Source organism: Mytilus galloprovincialis, chromosome 5, assembly GCF_965363235.1.
Source record: "Mytilus galloprovincialis chromosome 5, xbMytGall1.hap1.1, whole genome shotgun sequence".
In the NCBI taxonomy this organism is placed as follows: Eukaryota; Metazoa; Mollusca; class Bivalvia; order Mytilida; family Mytilidae; genus Mytilus; species Mytilus galloprovincialis.
Genome location: NC_134842.1, coordinates 11,786,610 through 11,812,710, shown reverse-complemented (window position 1 = coordinate 11,812,710; position 26,101 = coordinate 11,786,610). Strand labels below are relative to the sequence as shown.

General features: G+C 33.7%; 1 protein-coding gene across 1 annotated transcript in view; it reads right to left on the bottom strand.

Moving 5' to 3' along the window:
* Positions 1-700: 700 nt before the first annotated feature.
* Positions 701-26,101, bottom strand: part of LOC143075152 (uncharacterized) — a 39,368-nt gene continuing 13,967 nt past the window's right edge. Inside the window, exons 3-5 of the mRNA XM_076250475.1 lie at positions 4,996-14,254; positions 3,814-4,058; positions 701-1,978 (exon numbers count right to left, since the gene is read on the bottom strand). Of these exons, the coding sequence (XP_076106590.1) occupies positions 1,005-1,978; positions 3,814-4,058; positions 4,996-14,225 (10,449 nt within the window). The 5' untranslated portion in view covers positions 14,226-14,254 and the 3' untranslated portion in view covers positions 701-1,004. The remainder of the gene's footprint in view (positions 1,979-3,813; positions 4,059-4,995; positions 14,255-26,101) is intronic.

Genomic DNA, 26,101 nt, shown 5'->3' with positions numbered 1-26,101 from the left:
TGCAAACTATGCAAAAGTGTTAAGGTCTATATAATCTCCATGAAAATGATATGCAGTTGTTTATGTAACTGCACATCAAATATCGTCGACTTAATATAAGTAGTACATCTTAAACTTACCTCACCACAAACTTAGTAGACTTCGCAAGTCAATAGACCGTGACTAAGGCGTTACCAAAATAATCGCCATGGAAACATGAGATGTGTCAATGCTAATACAACTTTATACCAAATATCAATGACCTACCACTAGAAGATACACTGATAGTGACCGCATCACAGTCTAATATATGTAAATCAAGCAATTGCAAAACGTTTTAAAGTAAATAGACCCAGTCTAAGGGGGCATGTCATCATACTCTCCATAGGAAAACCTCATTAAAGATACCACACGTGCATTTCGTCTACAAAAGACACATCAGTGACTGAAAATGAGAAATTCAGATGCTTATACAACTGCACACCAACTATATATGACGTACTTCTAGTAGTTCCCTTTAACCGACATTGTAGACGCCGCCCTCGCAAAGATGGCCAAAAACTAATTACTTTTCTACTTTAACGAATTGTCATATAAGGGAGGACCATAAATGCTACAGGAATATTTAGGTCTACCAGTAAATGGCATTTCCAGTTAATTGTTTATTTTCTTAGACAATTTGTCAAATTGGTGAGGCTGAAATTAGTAAATAAACTCGTAGCAGAGTTAAAGTGGTAATCTCACTTATCAAGCTTATGATATAAGACATTTTTATTTTGAAAAAAAAAGATCTCAACCTCTTGTAAAACTTGTGTAAAATTGTACAAAATCAAATAGAAAACCAACCTAAAGTAAATATTGAGCATATTTGTAAGTAAAATGAGGTTCTAATAAACTACAATACTTGTTTCGTAGCACTACAAAAATGTATAATCCCTGGGAAAATAGATAAATATTGATCATGCAGCATAACTTTGCTCGATGTATTTACATTACAAAACAAGATGAACATAATATGGGTTCATTCACAAGTCATCAGTGTCACTTATATCCTCATATGTAAGTTCACTTTTCACATAAAACTTTTGTTCATTCATTTTAAAAATAGCACCATTTTCAGAGTCCATTTCTGTATCACTGATATCTTCATATTCTGTACTAGATACATTGGTAGTCGAGGGAGTATTTGTTTCAGGTGTTTTTTTCTTCTCGTTTACAAGTTTGTCAGTTGACTTGTCTCCCTTCTTGCCATGTTCTCCCTCACCATTATGAGATTCGTCGTCGGCAATATGAGTTTCATCGTCAGTAATATTAGTTCCATCATCAGATGCATCACAATAATTACGTGCATCTACTTCCCCATCCGAATCGTTTCGTCCTTCTTCATGTTCGTCATCGCTTTCTTCTGTTTCTACTATCATTTTACGTTTCTTCTGAGGAGATGGCTTCAACTCATCTTCATCCCCATTAACTCCAAGTAATTTAGAAACATTACCAAATTGTTCGTCTGGAATACTGTGTAGATCAATTACACTAACATTGGCATTGATCAGCAATTCTTCAAATGATTCAGATTCCATTGTAAATATGTCTCTTAATACAATATTTGGTTCTATATTTACAAGCAGGACTTTTGGAATCTGGCCATCACCAGTAAGGCAGCTACTTGATCTGTCTTTAAGAACTTCTACTTTTTCTCCAGGGTGTTTATTCTGGATATGATATCGAACAGAAGCTTGATTATACTGAGAAAACGGACAATAGGGGCAATTATACGGTCGGGAATTTAAGTGTCTTTCCATGTGTTTATCAAATTCTTTGCTATTGGTCGCAATATAACCACAATATCCACATTTGTTTTTCGATTCTAAAGATGTTCCCTGTATTTGATGTTTGAAGCCCGGATGAAATGTGAGGTGCTGTCGGTATAGGTAAAGAACATCTGTACTGTAATCACACAAGTTGCATGAATATATGATCTTCCTAATCTTATCCTCAGCTGAAAAGATAAGAAAAAGTTACATTCGTCTGATGACCATAAAAATCTTAAAGGACATCCGTATCTAAATATCGAATTTTTGTACACAAATTTTATTGAAATTAACGCTTGTTCCTTGCTGGAGTTATTATTCCCTTCTATTTAAGCCTTCATTTCCAAAACCAGTGAATACTGGATCTTGCAATGAACTCCGTTTCTGAATTCTTGAGGCATACTTGGAATTTTCAGCAAGACTTAAGTAAAATCACTTGGCAAGTACCTTCTAAAGAAATTCTTGCATGGTTTATTCTTATTTTACTGCCATTGATATAAACACGTTCTTTACAAAAAAGTAAATGGAGAATATGTCTATGGGAAACAAATGATACACTGGAGATGGAGTATAAAGTGACACAACTTTAGAACTGTAAAACTGATGCCAACAAAATTCGTACTTGATCAAGAGTTTGGTGGTTAAAAGCATTGTGTTTAAGTTTCACAATATTTTGTTGTGCATGTAAAATTCCGAACGGAAATGAAAATTTGTGCATAACTATAGAATGGTAATAGTTATCAAAGGTACCTGGATCATAATTTAATACTCCAGACGCACGTTTCGTCTACATAAGACTCATCAGTGACGCTTAGATCAAAATAGTTATAAAGCCAAACAAGTACAAAATTTCATCTGCGTTTTATGGTAATAAGCGTTGTGTATATGTTTCACAATATTGTGTTGAGGTAATCACAAGTTACAATTCAATTCAAAGTTTTATTGCCATATAAACTATACAGTTTGTGACATATAACAACAACAAAAACAAATAAAGACAATAACTAAGTAACTCAATATATATACACAAATTCAGGTAAATATTAAAGGGTCCCCTGTCCTCAGTTCCATTGACTTTTTTTATAAAGGATCCTAGTTTATTCACTTGTGTTGGTGTTAATGGGTTAAGTATATATATAACAGAACAGAACAAAATTTCGGGACATTCGTAAGTTCAGACCCACAAAGTTAACACATAATTACCCCTCAACAGCGGATGCTTACAATCAAAACACAGACTTAATGTTGACTAATGCGCCGTGAAAATAAGGTAAATGTCAGAGGACGAACACACCTTACAATTATTCTGTAATTGTAAACGGAGATAAAAGAATTCATGATCAAGAAAACGGAACCATAAAATTGACGACGATGTCAGGTGAACCTTATCAGACAAACATGTAAGCCTGGAAACGATCATGTATATCAACATAAAGTTATCCTTTTATCCATGTACATATCATCCAAGGACAATAAATAATGGATATACGATATAAATCATTTATATATACTAGTATATATAATTTACGTATAATCACATTATAAGCATCCCAATGTATTCCGTTTAATAATGCATTAAAAACTGTTAACAGAGATGTGTTTCACCTTTATGTTATTTTGATAGAAAAATGTAACGTTGAAATTAAAATAGCAATACCTTGTCCTCCTAGTCATGCAATGTAAAGGGCAAAATAATCTTTGGAAATGAGACGTGTCAATGCTAATGCAAGTGCATACCTAATATCACTGACCTTTTAATAGTGGTCCTCCAACTACATAAACTTAAACTGACCTAATCACAATTAAATACAAGTGGTTCCCTATTCGATAATTTATAAATAAATTGTTCAAGCCGCCATCGATGCTGATAACATCATACAAGATGAAATAAAACGTGTACTTGGAAAAGTTTTCGACTTGAATCACAAAGAATGAGATAAAATTATATGTGTTTCTTTTAACCCTGTCACACATGGAAAACAATATATTTATATGTATATTACCGAATAATGAAAATACTCACTTTTAGGAGACTCGCTTCCTCCCGAAGTTTTCTGTAAAGGCGTTTTTCTTCGTCTCTTCTCTTCTTCCTCATCAGATGAACCTTCAGAGGTGAAAATTTCTGCATCAAAGTCGAGGAAAGTTTTCTTTCGTTTTTTATCTGGGGATCTTGGTTTTTCTTTTCCATCTAATGTCTGGTGGCGTAAATCAATAACATGAACAGCCTTATCTGCATGCGTATTTCTCACGTGCCTTTTAATATCTGACCTGGAAAAAATTGAAAAGAATATAATACTGATAATTCAAATTCGGAGGAGAAAATGGTTATTTGAAGACACAAATATGTACCAAATATACTGACATATTCAACGCATGAAACATGCTTTCTTTTGCATCTTATATAATGCAACTTTCAATCTGAACAAAAAGTGAAACTTTGTGGTAATATTAACACATAAATGAACACTGCTTTTACCCAATAAGAAGTATAAATTCTTTCAATCTTCGTCGTAACCCTGAGCGAATTCAGTTGTGTCACTCCAAGTATCTATAAACATTTAAAGCTTATATGATGTACCACCTAGAAGACACTTTCTATGAAACTCTTTATGTCAAGAACAAAGCAGAATAGGATTTGGTCTGAAGTATAAACTGAATTCCTAATACTAGTAAAATCTCTTTAATGCACATTTCTTTTAAATGCATATTGATTTCTACGAGTTCACTTATTCCATAGATTTGTTAAAACTATGTCCATCTAGTTGCTATATCGTTGAGCAAAACCGTGTTACAAACTTCCACTTGACAATGAGTATCTGTTCTCAATACAGTGAATATAAAAGATGTATTCTGATCGGCTGAACCGACCGTTCGTGAGTAGTCAAAGTTGGGAAAAAAGTAGTGAACGAAATAAAAGAGAGCTTCAAGGATCAATTATCATTATTTCTTATTTCTGTCTGCCGGATTATTGTTCCATAAGATCACTGATTCAGTAAAAAAATGATTACATATTTTCGAATGTTATTAATTAATTTTTTTTCTGACTTCTATCACGTCAAAACACGTTTAAAAAAAACTAGTTTCATCAGGGAACCTGTTTCTTTGGTAATATTGGCCAATATTATCGGACATAAATAAGAGAATGAAATATCAAATACAAATGTGATATTAATCATGTCAGAACCGACGGCTTAAAGTTTCTTACCTTGGATAGCTCTGGAAATTACAATACGGACACTTCATACACTTTGGCATATGTCTGTAGGTATGACACAAGGCACAATGTTTAGCTATTGACTTGTATGGACATTTAGTGCACAAATACTCCATTTCTTGTGTAGTTTTGTTTCGCTCTTCCCTGATGAAATAGGCTTGATTAAAAGCATCTGCACTTAGTTTTGTGAAATCAACCTTTTTCAAATCGGAGGTTCTTTTCTTCTCAATTTTATTGCTAACAGCACCTTTGCAATCTTTAATAATTTCGTTCTTGTTTTTGGAGTCGGATTTCATACTTTGCTTGGTCTTAGATTTTGTTTCTTGGGTTGTTTCAAAGCTTTCTTCTTTCTTTTTCAATTTCACTTTTTCAATAGAATTTGAATTTGACTTTTTTGATCCCAACACCATATTATTTTCCAATATGTCTTCCACTTCTTTTTCTAGCCTTTCATTTGTTATTTTATCAAATTCTTCCGATTCGGTATTGTGAATTGCCATGTGGCTTTCACAAGCACTTCTATCAAGAAACTCTGCTTTGCAAAGCCTACAAAGGTATCTTTTATAATTCATATGTCTGTAGATATGACGTCTTGTAGAGTTTTTCGCTTTGGATACATATTCACATCTATCACAGTGATACAGTTTAGAAGCATTCGTCTTTGCTTCTTGTTCTATTATATCATCATTGGTAAGAGTGTCATTTTTCATACTTTTCGATTTGTTGTCATCTCTAGATCCAGAACATGTGAGATAGTTTGTTGAATAATATTCTTCTAGTTTATGAAAATCTTGAAAGTGCTGAAACATTGTTCCCAACGATTTACTGGACATGGTACACATTTTGCACCTCATGACTTTTGTAGGATGTTCTCTCCTGTAGTGTTCGATGACTTTTATGATTTTGTCCTTGCAGTTACAACTAAGTACAGGACATTTTATAACCTTCGTTTCAATGTCTTTCATTCCCGAAAACTTTTCAGCAATTCTGGATTTATCCGCAGTAGAATCTTTTTCAGAAGGAGCCGGTGTTTTGGTTGAGGATTTTTTCCTCACAATTATCATCTTTGTCATTTCTTTTAAAGAACATAGTCCTGGAGATTTCTTGGAATTATGAGCAGTACGCATATGTTCCTTGACTTCGATTTCATCTAAACTAGTGAACTTGTGACAATCAATGCATTTAAAGCGAGGAACATTGCAACTTTCATTCTTTTTAATGTGTCTTGAAACACCAGAGTAGGTTTCACATCTGTAGTTGCACTGAAGACATTTGGACATAACGCACTTCTTTCCTTTATCATCTTCTGTTGTATTTAATACTTTACTTATGCTGTCCGTTTTTTTATCTTTCGAACTGTAATCTTCTGTATCCTGGTTTAAACTTTGAACTATTTGTTCCTGTTCTGGATGCCTTAGACTAACATGATTTTTTACGCTCTTGGTCCAGTTAGATTTCATGTCGCAGTATGGACATCCATACTTTGGAGAGGCATTGTGCATATTCTGATGTTTGATAACTGCTGCTGAGTTTTTACACTTAAAATTGCACAATCGGCAGGTGTAACCACTGCTTCCCTTCTTGAAAAATGCTATTGTTCCAGACTTGTTTAAATTCATCTTTGTTGATGGTGGTGTGCTTATCATTTCTACTTTAGCTTCCATTGGTAATTCCATAACCTTTACATTCTTTTCTTTGTGGTCTTTCTTTACGTGCGACTCAACATTATCAGTTGATATGTCCATATAATCACAATGTGAACAACCTTTCAACGTTTTGTTACACAATGCCGATATTGCATGATACATACAAGCATTTCTATTCTTGAAAGTTCTTTTGCATGCTTTACACTTAAATGCTATGCCTCCGGACAATTGTTTTTTGTTGTCTTCATTTTTAATCGCACTTTCACCACAGGGTACTCTATACATTCTTATTTTATCATTTCTCGTTTTGATTGTTACTTCACCATTGTTTATTCCATGTTTGATCTTCATGTGCTTTTTAACCGCCTTTTCGTCAGTGTCTTTGAATTCGCAAGAAGGACAACCAAACATTGGCTTTTTACATTCGGTGCGAAAATGCCCTAATATAGCATATTTCGACTTAAAAGTCTTTTTACATATCAGGCACTTATACAGTTTTTTAAATGTCCTTTGTTCTTCAACCTGCTTTTTATCTTCAACTTTTGAGACACTTAATTTTACTTTAAGCGGTCGTTTTATTGGACTGCTAATCTTTATATCCGAAATATCACTTTCAAGTTTTTGCTCACTACCTAATTTCTCAGATTTAATCGTATTGAATGTTGAAAGAAACTGTACTTTTGCTAGATCATTGTAGGGCAAACCATCCTCAGTGATGTCACATGGCGTTACATCATCCCATAAACATTCTGCTTGTTCTGATTTATGCTTTTGATCAATATGTTTAGTTATATCACCACGCCATCTTGATATATGATTGCAAATTGAACAGACAAATCGTCTGACTGAGGAATGCGTCCATATATGTTTATTAGCAGCACTTTTTTGTGACACCTTCAATTTACAAATTGTACAGACATAATTGTTCTTTTCCCTCTTAATTCGTGGATGAAGATCTTCCACCTCCTCTTTGATTGTATCATCACTACAATCATTCTCCTTTTCATTATCCTGCCTTTCTGGTTCTTCTTCTTCCTTTGTATTATCATTACTATTTCCCCAGTGTTGAAAAGTGGGTTCCCTTTTCAAAGATTTTTGAGCCAATATCTGCTGTTTTTGAGGAGATGTTTTTTCAAGATTTGACGATGTTGACTTTATAGGAGATTTCTTTTCAAGATTTGACGATGCTGACTTTATTGGAGATTTCTTTTCAATATTTGGTGAAGCTGGCTTTATTGGAGATATTTTTTCTAGATTTGACGATGCTGACTTTATTGAAGATTTTGTATCTACATTTGAAGACGCTGACTTTATTGGAAATAATTTTTCCAGATTTGAGGATGTTGACTTCATTGGATATATTTTTGTTTGAAATGGTCTCTCTTTTTGTAAAGGTGACTCCATATCATGTTTTAATAATGGTGCATCCGATTTTTGTGACACTATCTCTGATTTAATAGACGACTCTCGTTCTATCTTTGGAGTTTCAGTTATCTTTTCGTCCTTTTTATTCTTTACCTCAAGTAATTGGTTAATGTCTTTTTCGTCAGTCTTTTTGAGTTTTTCAGATGTTGATTCCTTATGCATCTCTTCAAAAACAATGTTTTCCTGTCCAGAACCAACTTGAGATTTCATGTCATGAATAGCTTTGTTTATATGGCTGTCAATTTCTTCCACGTCTAGTTTACTGTATTGAATTGCTCTTCTATGTTCTCTCTGTATGTGTACCATAATGGTTGTTTGATCCAATGTCCCATGGTCACAGTATGCACACTTGTAGAAGTATACGTTCATATGCTGCAAAACATGCTTGTGCAATTTGTACTTATCATGAAGAACGTCACTGCATATCAAGCATGTAAAATGTGAGGACTGCTTAAATTCTGAAAAACAAGGTCTAAGCTTCATATGCAGCTGTTCTCCACCAAGGTAGTACAACATAGACTTTACACCAATGGAAGGTCGATTAGTTGTCGACTTTGTTGCTACTTGTTTACGGTATCCTGTGTCACGTTTTGCACTATCCATCATTATCCTATCGTAAGATATTGTTGGTGAAACTGGTCGAGGCTTTTTAACTACAGGGTTCAAATCTGAGCTACTTCTTCTTTTTCCTCCTAGTTTCGAAAAAAGTGGATTTTGCACCCTATCACTAACTTGAACTTCTGTGGCAGATTCTGTCTTGGGTTCTAAAGATGGATGACTTTTTATATGTCTAAGTAACTCTATTCTTTTCTTCGTTTTAAAAATACAAAGTGGGCACTGGATAAACTCTTTAAAAACAGTTCCACTAGGAATTAAAAATTCCTGCTTTGGTCCCGAATAAACATCTTTTGTTTTGTTGTTAGCGCCTGAATGACAACTGAGCAGATGATTTTGAAGTCCAGACACTTTTTCTGTACTAAAAGTACACAAATCACAATGAAATTTGTCTATAGACATATCGTCTTCTATTGAATCCGTTATATATACATTTTCCATTACACGTCTAGGTCTCACGATTTTCCCTGGATGTTTTTTCTGAGAGTGTGCACTGATGATTAACTTAGAAGTAGAGGTAAAATCACAATAGTTGCATTTAAATAAAGTTATTTGACATCTATCTTGTCCGGGATAATGTTTTCTCATGTGCGACTTTAAGTAAGGAAGCTTTTTGGAAGCCCATCCACATTCGTTGCAGGTAAATCGTCTTGGATTCGATTCATCGTCATTGTCTTTTGAAATTTTGTTATAGACAGATGCAATATTTTGCCCATGTTGCTCAGTTTCTAAATCATCTTTTCCAGAAATTTCGTTAGTTGTTATGCCATGTGATTTCAGCACATGGTCTCTGTGAGCTTGTGACGTTTTGAAAGCAGCATTACATTTTACACAAACTTTCGTTGTTACAGAGAATCTTATTGTTCTCTGTGTATAATCTTTTCCTTCTTCTGAAAGGGTTCCATGAGAGTCTGCAGTATGTTGATTTATTTTGTTACTAAGGTTTGTTCCAAATCCACAATGCTGGCAAATGTAGATATAGCACAAGTGATCACCGACGTGTAAATTCAAGTGAGATATGAACTGTTGTAATGTATTAACAGCTTGAGGACAATCTGGACAAATAAATTGCCTCTGAACAGATTGAATAAAAGCTGATGTATGCATCTCCATATGTTTCAGTAGCTTATTTTGACCAATTCCTATATATGTGCATGATTTACATCTATAGTACGTTGCTCCCATTATAGATGGATTCGATGTTATCTTGCTTATCATTTCTGCATCTTCTGGATCATTCTCAACTTTATCCGTCAATTTGGAACTTTTTTCCTCAATGACTCGGGTATCTCCCTGTTTATGTGGTTCAATTCGAGTGGTCTTCTTTTGTTCATTCCCTAATATAGAATTAGAAGTCTCTTGAGGTAATTTAAACTTTGCTTTTTCAAATTCGTTTGTTTCACGCTCTTGACAAACAAGTTGACTTGTGACATTAATTTGTCTTGGTTTTCCTGGATGAAAAGCAGTGATGTGATTTAAAACATTTCTTCTCATACCATCTTTCATTGTGCAGTATGGACATTGCACAAATTTTAGAAGATTACTTTGCAAGTGCTCTATAAGGAGATCGACAGAGGTATAACCTTCCTTGCAGGAATGGCATCTGTGCAGCAGTACGTTCTGATGAGACAGTTCTAAATGATCTTTATAATGGTGCAATAAGTTGGCTCGAAATCGACATCCAATAACGCCACATTGAAAGAGCAGAGAGTTCTGTGGTTTTGAATGAAAAAGTAAATGTCTAATATGAGAATCTTCAGTAAAGCTTTTCTGTCCACAATGAGCACATTTGTATTCTACAGCATCTCCATGAGATTGACTGAGATGTTCTCGGAATTCTAGAGAAGTGGTCGTTTCAAATGTGCAGTTTTCAAAACCACATTTATAGAAAGCAACTAAAGGAAATGCTATTGGCTTTTTATCAATATCATTAGTACCAGCAAGTGCATCTGCCGTCTTTTCTATGCGGAACAGTAATTGTGTTGAGTCCTGGTCTGTATTAACAATTTCTTCCTTTATATTGGCTGCTACAACCGCAATATCTTGTACGTGCAGTGATTGCCCCTCTCTTTCAGTTTCTTCATCATTACTACTGACCTTTCTAGTTTCTCTCAAAATGACATCTTCGATTCCACTTTTACCCGACTGTAGATGACTTTCTTCAACAAGCCTTTCATGTTCTTTTGAAAGGTTTTCCTCATTGTAATGTGTTTTATTAAAGTTTTTTTCACATTCTTCAACGTTGAAATCGTTTTCCACTCTCAGTGCTTTACTTTTATGGCTGTCACTTGAATTACTCTCATCAGAATCCAAACTTATTGTTTCTATCGGCTTTTCCGTCTTTCTTGGATCTTCTGGTACTGTCGATGATGTTGCTTCATCATTTTTTGCACTAATTAACTGTCGGTTACTTGTGTCATTCTTTTCAGAGTCTTCCATGCCTTCTTCGTGTTGTTTTAGGGGAATTGGTTCTGTTTTCTCAGTTGACTCGCATGTATCACTTAGACTAAATGAGCTTGTTATTTTCAATTGAAGCCCTTCTTCTTCGGGTTCTGAAGCAGAAGCAATTTTCACTGTGTCAGATCTCTCATCTTCTGATGGACGGTCAGTGACATTTTGGTCTTTCATAGCTTCGTCTATTCTCAATTTAGCTTCTCCATCGTCCTCATCATCAGATATTGTCACAACGTCTTTGGGTGGTGATAATTGTGATTTGTTTGTTGACAAAAGATGTGATCCTGTTGAAGAACTTAGCAGTCCAATCATTACTTTCAGAACAATCTTACATGGAGCAGACACGTTGAAAGTCGGTGGACAATCTTTGCATATTTTTTGCATCTGATGAAAATGTTTCCATATGTGCTCTTTGAATGAATCCTCAAGAGGTGTCTCACTTTTACAATAATCACACATATACAAATCTCCATATTTCCTGAAATACAGTTTATTTCCATTTGTTTCAACCATGGAAGATTTCATGTCTTCAGAAGTACTTTTGTCCTTCTTAGCCAGGACCTCTATGGACGTATTTGTTGTCGGTACAACACAATTTATATTTTGAGCAGACAGTGAGGACTCCTTCGTAACGGACGCTGCTGTATTTGTCTGTCCTTGTGTAACTGCATATGTATTCAAATTTTGAGTCTGAGCTACTGTTGGAGTAATCAAAGACATCAATGGAGTGTGGTTAAGTAGAACACCTGAAATGTTTGAAATTGACTTATTTTGTTGGTTTGTCAAAGGTGCTTGTGAACGTGCGACAGGATTTATTGTTGTCTGTGGAAGTAAAACAAAGCGTGTTGTATTATTTTGGAAATTCACATTTTGAGAAAAGCCAGGATAAGATGATGCATTTCCCTGAACTCCTTGGAAAGTATTTGTTTGAAAGGCATTTCCTTGAATTGTCTGCATATTATTCACCTGTATGGCACTACCTTGAATACTATTACTTCCTTGCAATGTTGTTGCTTGAATTGTATTCCCTTGAAGACCCTGGACAGTGTTTGTGTGCACTGCATTTCCTGATATAGAAATATTCTGGGATGCAAATCGCACTGGTGCAAGATTGATGAACTGGTTGCTGCCAGGCAATGTTGAGACAGACACTCCTGACTGTGATGAAGCTGTGTTAACATTATGAATGTTTGTTTGAGATACAACATTTGAAAATGGTACCAACATGTTTGTGTTCATATTGTTCACTGGTACAAGTATAAGTGGTCTTTGTGTAGTTAGAGGTACAGGTTGACCTATGAGTGTTGTTTCAGGTTGCTTTGACAGTAAATTACTAGATACACAAGTTGTGGTAATACCAGTCGTTGCTGAAGAAACAAAAATGATATCTGCATCAGACGATACTGGTACAAAGTTACTAGAAATCGACCCTCTGGTGGTAACTGGTACATTTGTCTGCAAAGATGGCGCGGCAACAACAGCTGAAGCGTTTATTTTCTCCTTTGGTCTGCTAGTTTCCAAGAAACTTTGCACTATTCTTTTATCAACGGTTCGACCAAGAAATTCATGTTTTTGAGAATTTATCAAGGAGTCAATTATTTGTCCAATTCTTTTTGAACCTTTCAGTCCACACTTTACAGCATCATTTGCATGTTTCATTTTTACATGAAATTCTATTTCTTTTTTAGATTCAAATGTTATGTCACAAGTCATGCAAATGTATGGCCGAATCATAAGATGAAGTGCAATATGCTCCTCAAATTTCTTTCTTGAGGATGTTGGGTATCCACATGTTTGACAATTAAACTTTTCACCCGAATATGAAAGCATAACTTTAGTTTTTACTGACTTTTTGGAACATATAACATTGTGGGAATCAATCAATGATACATCATCAGTTGTAAATTTACAATGTTCACATCTTAATACACCTAGACGTGACCAAGCTGCAGAAGCTTGTTGCTGCTTGGCTGCTGCATTTGCGACACTTGATAATTTCTGTCCCTGTGTTTGGTGTGATATTTCAGATGTTTTATTGGATATTTCAGAACATACACACTGGCATTTTTCACACTGTTTACACAGATTATCCGATTTACTTTCGATTACTTTTTGTTCAACACACGGATTGACTAAGTGAGTCTTTTCTTTTCTTGTCGTATTAAAAGAATCACAGCTGTTACCAGACATTTCACCATTCGTGTCCTTTGAAAGAGCAATTATCATTTTTTCTTGTACTTGTTTACGTTCTTTGCTTCCTCCATCACCCTTCATTTCAGATTTGTTTATTTCATCTGATTTGGACAACACGTGTATACTCTTGTTGATATCTACATTTTCAAGACCTTGTTTTCCATTGGTTTGTTCACAATCTAAGCCATTGTTTACATCTCCTAAACTCGTGTCTGTTTCACCAACTGATATAGCATGTTGTTTGACTTGTTCGACATCACCATCAGTTTCGTCCATTTCCGTGGTAAAGTTGGTATTTTTTTCAGCATTTGCTGGTTCACATTCAATTTGCTGGATAACAATTGTTGCCTTGTCTTGTTTTTCCTTCTCAATGTCGTCTAGATATACTACATGATCTATTTTATGTGAGTCGTCTTTTTCACCTTCTTCTGTCTTTGTTTTATCAACACCTTCTTTTGCTTCATTTAAAGACACTTTTTCATGTGCACCATGTCTTGTTTTATTGTGTGCTCTATATACTGAATCGTTCACAGAATCATTAGGAATCTTTTCATCTTCACTCTTTTCATTTCGTACGGATGAATCAACTGTCGTGGTACGTTGTACTTTCATTAATTCATCAACAGTTGAATCCCATAAATTTCTATCATTTATTACATTTTCCAGCTTCTTGTCTTTTGCAGTCTGCGCTGATTTGCTCGTTGAATGATCTAGGTCGATAACCAAATTACTTTCATCTTCATCCTTTTCATTTGGATCGACAATTAACGAGTTATTTCTTATGGTTTCCATTTTTTCATTACTGACAGCATTTGTCATACTTTCCAGATCTTTTCCGTCATTCACACCATTCTTATTATCTTGTTCTTTGGAATCAACGTCACCCATGACATTTTTTTTCTACAGGAAAAACATATCTGAAATGAAAATAATATTTAATTTATAAACTGACTTTTACATCATATTGAATTGCTATAGCTAGCAATATTTACAAATACTTAAACACACCGTATGTCTAACAATATACATATATTTGCATATAAAGATTTACTAGACAAAATACATGATCATGATGATGTGAAAAAAAACAGCTATGGCAATGAAAAATTTTAATAGAATAAAACAATCATAAAAAGGTTAACGAACGGCGAAGACGACGGACGAAGGACACAAAGTGATGAGATCAGCTCATTTGGTTCATTGGGCCAGGAGAACTAAAAAGCAATCCTAGGTATTTGATCCCTAAAGCCTAAAGGGTTGGGCCATAAACCGTAAAACAAATCATACTAGTAGTCTTCCTTTTGAGGTATGGAACATTGCGATATAATTTTCTAGAGTTCCATACATTTATTTCTATCTTATTGTCTGGAAAAAAATGCTCCAGACAACGATGATGCTGACAATAACATAACTTTATACGAACGCAAAACTTTTGCTGTTATATAAAAATTGGGAAAACCAGTTTTTCAACGATATTCACCCTTGTTAGGAGTGGACCAACGATTTCAGCAATATTGGCTTATTTAAAGATCCTATTTTGCTAATTACAATTTATCTTTATTATATAAAAATATTGGACGGCACTGCCATTTCTCAATCCTCCCTCATTGGAAATAATCAACCAGATTCAGAATTTTATTTGTGAGGATACCTGGCACATCAATGCAGGCTTTTGAAAGATAACTTAACTTAAAAAAAAAAAATCTGTGACAATTGCTGCTGGTGCAGTGATCAATACTAAAGTGCGTTAAAGGAAACTTTACTAGAATGTTTTCGCGGGTTGTTAAATTGAGAAATGATACTCATACGATATGGTCAGTGATATTAATAAGTTGTTATCAAGACTTTAAAATTTTCGAGATACTAATGATGAAATTTCTATCACAGGATGGATTACCTCTGCTTTATATGGCCCCATGGCCTTTTTAACAAGTGTGTTTTGCTTACAAACTCTTAGTCGGGTATAAGTTTTGTTTAAAATTCAAAATCCAATTATTTCGTCTTTAATAGGTATTCCTTGTAATATAATGGTTGCCCGCAGAGTACGTCAGTCGAAAAGTGGAAATTAAAACATACACTGGTTAGGGTATCGTGGATTTTTTGGGATCTAAAATTCAGTCCTCTCACTCGGATCGCCCTAAGCCAGACACACATAAACTGATTTTAAAACATATTCAATCATTTATCAACGTATCTGACGAAGACTCACGGTTGACCTTTAGTACATTATAAACATATGTTTCCAAGTCCATTTTTTTTCTTACTCGGCAAGTCTTAGGTCAGAACTGTTTGTCGTTGCGTAGCAGTGTCATTGTACTGATTTTGAAAAATAATTAATCATAATGCGCCATCTATCTTACTTGTTTTATTGATGTATCGTATATTTGATTTTATTCCACGATGTCAAAACAGTGACATTTACAAGTTCATAAGTCAGGTATTGTATAGAACATGACTAGCTTATACTGGCAAGGATCTACGAAACGGCATCTACGGCATTTGATCACAAGGAACCAGAAAGAAGCCTTTCAAAACCAATAAATTTATATGATCCGTAAATCGGTATATGCCGTTTAATTAATACAAAATTCACTGATGCGTAAATAGCAGTTTCTAAATCAAAACAATCTAAACACGTGCTATGATTTGCGATGCTTTGCAGATAATATGGTTAACATTTTTTAAGAATAGTTGAAAAGATTTTAATTGGGAATATTGGTTTAAAATTTAAACAAGAATGTGTCCCCAGTACACGAATGCCCCACTCGCACTATCATTTTCTATGTTCAGTGGACCGTCAAATTGGGGTAAACCCTCTAATTTGGCATTAAAATTAAAAAGATCATATCATAGGGAACATGTATACTAAGTTTGAAGTCGATTGGACTTCAACTTCATCAAAAACTACCTTGACCAAAAACTTTAAACTGAAGCGGGACAGACGGACGGACGAACGAACGGACGCACAGACCAGAAAACATAATGCCCCTCTACTATCGTAGGTGGGGCATAAAAAGAGAACAGTAGGTTTTGCATTGTGAATGCCATGGAACACAAGTCGATGTTGGAAGATTTGAAAATGCATACTGCAAGCACCCTTAAATCATTATAAACTTTGTGTTTTGTCACACTAGTTTCATGAATTTTTTTCTTATTTCTCTAACATGTTTTGTAGGATATTTTTTTATTGATCAAGTTAATTTTTGTTAAAACCTTTATGCATATTTTTCGTTTTCCTCCGAAAGGAATACGGCTTGACATTTAGTGGTATTGTTTTGGAATCCAAACGTGTCTTGACCGGTTTTCCGATGTTTGTAGGATATTTTCATTTTATATAAAGTAATATTTTTTTGAACCTTTATGCATGATATTCTTTTCCTCCAACAGCAATATGGCTTCGCATTTAGTAGTATGTTTTGGAATCCAAATGTGTCCTGATCTGTTTTCCGATCAATGACATTCGTTGGTACCGCATCCGGATTGACATTGGTCCTTATCTGTTTTTGTACTTTTTTTATTTTGAGTAAAACAGACGATTAAGTTAAGTATCTTTTAATACTGCATTGCAAATATTTGTTTTAGGAAAGGAAACTTTCTTGATGTAATGTGTTACGGCCAGGAACTGGGTATGTAAATGCTCACATTAATCATTGTCAATACAGAGTGCTAATTTCTATCATTTACAACAATGTCACCATTGCTAATGGTGGTGCTCTAAAGAAAGGAGGAAGATTAAAAGCATACAAACATATGTCGAACTTACTTGCTTATAATGTCTATACTGTCACTTGTAAAATATAGACGGATCAATATAACACTATATCAGGTAAAATAGTGTGGTCTTTAAATCTAAAATATGTTTTTAAAGGTAAATTTGAGAATAGAAATGGGGACTGCGTCAGAGAGACAACAACCCGACCAAAGAGAAAAACAGCCAAAGACGACCAATTGATCTTCAATACAGCGAGAAAATCTCTCACCCGAAAACGGGCTTCACCTAGCCCCTTAACTAAAATTTCTACTATAGTTCAGTGAAACTGGCCTTCACATTTTACTCCAAAACATATAAAGGAACTAAACTTAAAACAAAACCACACAAGACTAACAAAGGCCAGATGCTGACAGACTTTGGACAGGCGAAAAAATGCAGCAGGTTTACACATGTTTTATGAATCCTCAACCCTCCTTCTAATACCTCTAGCCAATGTAGAATAAAAATACACACCAATACACACAGTATTAAAACTCAGTTTAAAAGAAGTCCGAGTTCGATGTCAAAATAGGTATCAAAAGAAACTTAGCAAAATGACTATGATACATACATTAATAAGGCACTACTAGCAGCTACTGACATGCCAACTCCAGACCTTAATTAAACTGATTAAAAGATTATGTCTTCATCATTTGAAAATGAAGCACAATCCCTCCTGTTAGTGATCTAGAAAAACACCATCATAAAATATAGAACATAAAGGGTCTGTACCAGATTTCTCCATTGCGTATCTCTACCACAAAAGGGTTGAAATTGAAAGGATTACGTGCTTTCAATTGAGCTTATGAAATCTGATAAAAAAAAAGAAGCACATGTCATCCTAACGATCCCACATGAAAATTGTATTATAAAAGACTAATGTATCTGTTAGCTATTATTATCAAGCATTATTTACTGTATGTTAAGACCCTTAGTCAATCTAAAATTATTGTCTGATTGGTAGAAAGGGGGTAAAAAATCGAAAACAGTTTCAGAGAACGAATATTCGACTTAAAAAATTTTGAAGTGCATTTTCAAAATCCATTTACCAGAAGAAAAAAAAAACCTCATGATCTTCAATAAGTTAATTTTCAATTTTAAAACTGTCACTAAATATTGTGACAAAATCTTACAGAAAACATAACATTGAAAATTCTTATTAATTCAAAGTCATTGGCCAATGTCCTTAGTGGTACCTTCCTAGGGGACAGGGCCTGAATAAAGGACTTATAGTGGGTAGCTGTCTCATTGGAAATCAATCCATAACTTCGTTTTTATATTACATGTATTATTCATAGCACTTTTTTTCACTCTTCCTTTTTTCATCTTTATTTTTTTTTGCAGTTCCTCTCTATAACTACTATGATTTCTACATAAAAAGCACAACAAAAGAGTAAAAATCGTTTTTAATGACAACACTACTATTTAATATCAGAACAGTAGACTAAGGATTCCAGTCATGTTGACTTATGTTTTTCTCTTCAGATCATTCTCTGTCAATAACAACTTTGATGAATCAATTGACTATTTCAAAAACTAATTATTTGTAGGTTTTATATTGTAGATATTTGTTATTTATAGTTTCTCTCTATATGCACATGTATCTCATGTATACTTTTGTAGTTTCTCCAAAAACCTAAAATGTAAAATCAACAAGCATTCTATGAGAATTGCTTTGCAATACATAGTCCTCTACCTGTAAAAATGTATAGTATTGGAACGACTTCTAACTTGATCTTTAATTTGTAATGGTGTAAACTATATAACAAATATCAAGTCAATATCTTCAAGCTTAACAAAAAACAAGATGCTCCTCAGAGCGCAGCTTTATACGACCGCAGAGGTCGAACATTGATCAGTTAGGGCAAGTATGGACACAACATTCAAGCTTGATACAGCTCTGCATTTGGATTGTGATCAAATTTTTGACATAACATAGGTTTCTGACACAAAACAAATGTCATGATATTACAAATCTATTACTCAATACTGTGCAATTAAAGATTTCGTCTTGAAACTATTCAAAAATTTTAAATTTGAGAAATTCTGCAAAAAAATTTGAACCCCTTAAAAAAATTGCCCCCCCCCCCCCCCCACTTCTTGAATGCCCCCTTGTAGCAATCACCCCCAAACTTAATCCCAGCCTTTCAATTGTAGTATATGGAACCTTGTAGTACAATTTCAGAGAGATCCATACATTTAAACACAAGTTATTGTCTGCAAACTAGAAAATGCATTTTTAGCCCTTTTTTGGCCCCTTATTCCTGCATAAAGTGGCAATAACCCCCTAACTCAATCCCAGCCTTCCTTTTGTGGTTTGGAACTTTGTGGTACAATGTCAGAGAAATCCATACACTTACATACAAGTTATTGTCCAGAAACTACAAAAATGCCCTTAATTCTTAAACTGTTGGCACCATGGCATAATCCCCAAAATGAATCCAAACCATCTACTTGTAGTATTAAACATTGTGGTACAATTTCAGAGCAATTGAAAAACTTATACACCAGTTATTATCCTGAAAGTAGAAAAATACTTCTTTTGGGCCCTTTTTGGGCCCTAATTCCTAAAAGGTCGAGACCATCATCCGCAAAATCAATCCCAACCTTACTTTTGTGATATTGAGCCTTCTTATTAAATTTCAAAGAGATCCATTCACGTAGACTAAAGTTATTGTCCACACACCAAGTATGTCTTCAGACGACAATATCATACCATTATACGATCCCAAAACATTTTTTGCGGTCGTATAAAAAGGTTGTAAAATGATTTTTTAAGTTAATTTTCGAAATCCAAAGACCATAACTGCACAAAATCATCAGACCACAACAACACTTTAACTTGATCTGTAACTTGTCATGACAAAAGTATAAACCAATTTTCAAATCAATTTCTTGAAACATGAATAAAACAAAATGCTTAGCTGATTGTAGCCAGATACGACAGCAGTGTTGAGCAAGTTTGGACACAATATTTAAGCTTGATACTTGATTTTGATCAATTTTTTGACATAATATAGGTTTCTGACACAAAATAAATGTGGTCAAAGTTCTTTAAATCTAAAATGGGAAATTCAATTTACCTAGAATGGTCTGATATCCAAAATTTAACATGGTTCGATTCAGCATATAATAAAATGCTGTGCAAAGCCCAGCCTGATACAAACCAAAATTTAAATCAATAAATCAAACAAAGTTAAAATTTTGGACTCTCTTGCTTTTGTGCAATACTGAACAATTGAAGATTTTTTGCTATTTCACAATACTGTGTCATTGAATCTTGATTTCTTACTATTGTACAGTATATACTGTACAATTGATGATTTCTTACTATTGCTCAATTCTGTGCAATTGAAGATTTCTTGCTTTTGCTAGATACTGTGTTATTGAAGATTTTTTACTATTGCACAATTCTGTGCATTTGCCTAATATTGTGCTATTAAGCAATACTGTGCAACTGAAGATATCTTGCAATTGCGCAATACTGTTGAATGGAAGATTTCTTGCTATTGCGCAATACTGTGCAATTAAAGATTTTTGCTATTGTGCAATACTGTGCAATTAAAAATTTCTTGCTATTGGGCAATACTGTGCAATTGAAGATTTCTTCCTATTATGCAATACTGTGCAATCGAAGATTTCTTGTTATTGCGCAATACTGTGCAATTGAAGATTTCTTGTTATTGCGTAATATTGTGCAATTGAAGATTTCTTGCTATTGTGCAATAAAATGCAATTGATGATTTCCTGCTATTGTGCAATACTTTGTGTTTGCACAATAATATTGTGCTATACACAATACTATGCAATTGCAGATTTCTTGCTATTGGGCCATACCGTGCTGTTACACAATACTTCATTTATCTGATATACAATCATTTACACATCCTATTTGGTGTGTATCCCCTGCCATATAAGTATTTGTTGCTTTTAAATATAAATCAGAAATAATCAATGGAAAACAGATGATACTCCTGCTTACATATATATAAAGTAAATCAAAGTGCGTGTAAGCACTGAAGGGTAAAAATTGCTTTCATTTACAGTCGGAAACCCGGTTGAAATAGAACAAAATAATTGAAGCTCTTTGTTAAAGAAGGCGATAAATGCTTATTGTAATGTTTACTATAGTGAAAATTTTTTAAAAGTTAATAGAAACAATCAAAATTACAATTTTCTTCTCAATTACGAAGTGTTTTATTTTAAAAACACCATTTTCATAAGTTTTCAATTTATCTATTACATAAGTAAGCAGAAGAATTTGATATCAAGTCAACGACATGGGTATCTTTCAAATTGGATATAGAAAATGCATAACCTCTGATTTTCTTTTTTTTTTTACCACGGACCGAAAACATATCAATCTATTAGTTCAGTAATTTTCGTGTCTGCCCTTCCATTATGTGACTCAAGAAAAATTCCAAAAAATGGGTAACAATTGTATCGAAAAGAAAAAATCGAGTGCACCTTTTTATGTAAGAGCGTGTTTGAGTTGAATATTTTGTCTTGATATCGTTCAAAGCAAGAATATTCTATACATCGTCTCGCTTCAGATTCTATCATTTTTATATATCAAAGCTACAGGTTGACTTTATAACATAAAAAAATCACAGTACTAAAAGATGAAATATATGGATTAAGTGAAATACCTATCTAATGAATCACAAAAACAGAGTAGGTGTGTTCAAATAGCTATTTTTTTACTGAAAGTACTTGACAACAGTCTTACAAGTTGGATGATGAAAATGCATATCTTTGAAAAATTATAATTTTTTGTGTGTGATAATTAGGGTTTATAGTCTTCAACCACTAAAAAAATCTAGTCTGCCCTTCCACGAAATCTTTAATTAGATTTTTTTTAAATTTTTATGATTTTTCGAAAATTCCACCTGACAACCGATCAGACAATAGTTTAAAGTTGAATCAATGCAGCCAAGATCATTAACTTGATCATTAATCATTAGTTGATACATTTGTCTTTTAAAATACAGCTGACATATAAGGATCGTAATGGTGCAATGTGGATAAATTTATAGGTTTCCGAGAGCAAAATTGGCAGCACGTCATCCTTACAATGGCTTCCATTTCTACGATTGTGAAAATGAACTGGCAAAATGGGGAGATAATTTTGCAAAGTAGAATCCTGACTGTTTATCAGTCATTAAACATTGCATTGTATAAAGTATTGGTTGTATGTGATAAAACTACAATCATGGACAAATGAAGATTACTGCAATTTTAATAATTACTTGAAAAAAATAAAAATTTAGCAAATCTTCAATTTATAAATGACAAAACTTTAGAACAGTAAAAGTGACAACACCAAAGTTCAAACTTGATATGGCATATAATGTGTATTGTGGTAATAAGCATTGTGTATAAGTTTCATAACATTTAAAGAGTGGAAACGAAAAAAATTGCAATTTTTTCAATTAGTAAAGGGGCATAACTCTAGAACATTAAATGAGATACCACCAAAATTCAAATTTGATCGGTGTTTTGTGGTGATAAGCTTTGTGTAAAAGTTTCATAACATTTAGTTGAGGCAAACTAAAATTGCTCCATTTGTAAAGGGGCATAACTCTAGAACGGTAAAAATGAAGCTACCCAAATTCCAATTTGATCTATGTTTTGTGGTAATTAGCAGTGTGTATATGTTTAATAACATTTGATTGAGGAAAACTAAAGTTAGAGAACAGAAATGAAAATCAATCCCAATCTTCATTTTGTGGTTATAAACATTGTGTTTAAATTTCATAGATTTCTTTTTAATTTAACTAAAATTATTGTCTGGAAACCAAATGTCTTGGATGATGCAGACTATAACATAATACCAATATATGACCACAAAATTTTTGGCGGTCGTATAAAATTGCTTGTTTTTGGACCCTTATTCCTAAACTGTTGGTACCTTAACCCCCAAAATCAATCACAATCTTCCTTTTGTTGTATTAAACCTTCTGATAAATCTTATAGAGATCCATTCTTTTTATCTCAAGTAATTGTAAGGAAACACAATATGTCTTTGGACGACATCATAGCATTATATAAACGCATAAAAATTTTGTGGTCGTATAAAAAAACACCAAAAATTAAATTTCAGTAGAAATCAAACAAAGTTTAATTCAAACTTAACATGGATTGATTTGAAAATAGGGCCCAAAATAAAAAATCTAAATGCACAATAAGATTCAGCATATAATTATCATACAGCCCAGTAGTTTAATTTATGACCCTTTTGACCTCATTAATGTATACCAATTTTAAAATGGGGCCCAATATCCAAAAAAATAATACTAGATTTGAACCCGAAACAAATTGCTTCGCTGAGCACAGCTGGATATGAAAGCAGAGGTCATGCAATGAAAAGTTGAGGCAAAAATGGACACAATATTGCTGCTTGATACAGGTCTGTATTTGGATTGTAATTAAATATTTGACACATAATAGTATAGGTTTCTGACACAGAATAACTGTTGCCAGAGAACACAGAATTGGTTATATGATTATAATTTAAATTCAATTAATTGCTTTTGTGCAATACACTATGCTGTCTAAATAGACCCCCCTTTTTTTTGGGCAAAAATAATATTAGAGGAAGTTTCTTTTTAATTTCTGAAATCTTGAGAAAAATTGTCCCCCCCCCCAAAAAAACCCAAACCAAATGACATACATAATCATGACTAAAATTAAGATACCTTAATCAGCATTTTTAAAACAGTGAGTTCTAAAAATAAATTTACAGCTTACCACCTCAAGACAATACAACATTTCTTTATACAATTATAAAGCAGTGTAAGGGAGGTTATTCAAACACAACATTGTTCTTTTAAAGTAATTGTCCATTAACCCCTTATTCCTAAACGGTTCAAGCCATAACCACCAAAAGACAATCCTCACCATCCCTTTGAGATATAATTTCAGAGAGATCCATAAAACTTTCCACAAGTTATTGTCTGGGAACTAGAAAAATGCTTCTTTGGGCCCCTTTTTGACCCCCAATTCCTAAACTGCTGGAACCATAACCCCAAAAATCAATCTGACCTTCCTTTTAACCCTTGTGTCTAAATTCACTTAACTAAAGTTATTGTCCTGAAATCAAAAATGAATTGGAATGACGACAAAGACAATGAAGACATTAGACGTCATATAGCATTATACCAACCCCAAATTTTTTTAGCGGTCGCATAAAAATTTAAGACCCTTATTCCTTAACTGTTTGAACCATAATCCCCAAATCCCTGTAATGTCATACTTTCCTATTTTTTCCTGTGAAAAAGACAGTCTAAAAATATAAAGCTTTTAAATGTAAAAAAAAAAAAAGAAAATTCCCTACCTACCTACCCACCTGCTGATAGTGTGAGTCAGCAATGCCAAACAAACAATTTTTAAGGGTGCCCCCAACCTTCCTTTAGTGGTATTGAACTTTCTGGTAAAATTTCTTAGAGATCCAATCACTTAAACTAAAGTTATTGTCAGAAAACTAAATGTGTCTTTGGACGATGCCGAGGACACTATAGCATTATAAGGGAGCTACCATTTGATTTTTAGGGGGGGGGGGGGGCTAGGATGAAATTTGAAAAAAATAGGCAGGACAGGAGTTTTGAGTAAAAAAAACTAGAGACTTTAAAGAGCCTGTGTCGCTCACCTTGGTCTATGTGAATATTAAACAATGGACACAGATGGATTCATGACAAAATTGTGTTTTGGTGATGGTGATGTGTTTGTAGATCTTACTTTACTAAACATTCTTGCTGCTTACAATTATCTCTATCTATAACAGTACTTTCTGTGGAAAATGTTATTGAAAATCTTCAAATTTTAAGAAAATTGTTAAAAATTGACTATGAAGGGCAATAACTCCTTAGGGGGTCAATTGACTATTTTGGTCATACTGACTTATTTTTAGTTCTTACTTTGCTGTACATTATTGCTGTTTACAGTTTATCTCTATCTATAATAATATTCAAGATAATAACAAAAAAACAGAAAAATTTCCTCAAAATTACCAATTCAGGGGCAGCAACCTAACAACCGATTATCCGATTCATCTGAAAATTCCAGGGCAGATAGATCGTGACCTGATCAACAATTTTACTTCCTGTCAGATTTGCTCTAAATGCTTTGGTTTTTGAGTTATAAGCCAAAAACTGCATTTTACCCCCATGGTCTATTTTTAGCCATGGTGGCCATCTTGGTTTGTTGGCCCAGTTACCAGACAAATTTTTTTAACTAGATACCCCAATGATGATTATGGCTAAGTTTGGTTAAATTTGGCCAAGTAGTTTCAGAGGAGAAGATTTTTCTAAAAGATTACTAAGATTTACGAAAAATGGTTAAAAATTGACTATAAAGAGCAATAACTCCTAAAGTGGTCAACTGACCATTTTGGTCATGTTGACTTATTTGTAAATCTTACTTTGCTGAACATTATTGCTGTTTACAGTTTATCTCCATCTATAATAATATTCAAGATAATAACCAAAAACAGCAAAAATTTCTTAAAATTACCAATTCAGGGGCAGCAACGCAACAACAGGTTGTCCGATTCATCTGAAAATTTCAGGACAGATAGATGTTGACCTGATAAACACTTTTACCGTGTCAGATTTGCTCTAAATGCTTTGGTTTTTGAGTTATAAGCCAAAAACTGCATTTTACCCTGATGTTCTATTTTTAGCCATGGCGGCCATCTTGGTTAATTGGCCAGGTCACGCCACACATTTTTTAAACTAAATATCCCAAAGATGATTGTGGCCAAGTTTGGATTATTTGGCCAAGTAGTTTCAGAGGAGAAGATTTTTGTAAAAGATTACTAAGATTTACGAAAAATGGTTAAAAATTGACTATAAAGGTCAATAACTCCTAAAATGGTCAACTGACCATTTTGGTCATGTTGACTTATTTGTAAATCTTACTTTGCTGAACATTATTGCTGTTTACAGTTTATCTCTATCTATAATAATATTCAAGATAATAGCCAAAAACAGCAAAAATTCCCTAAAATTACCAG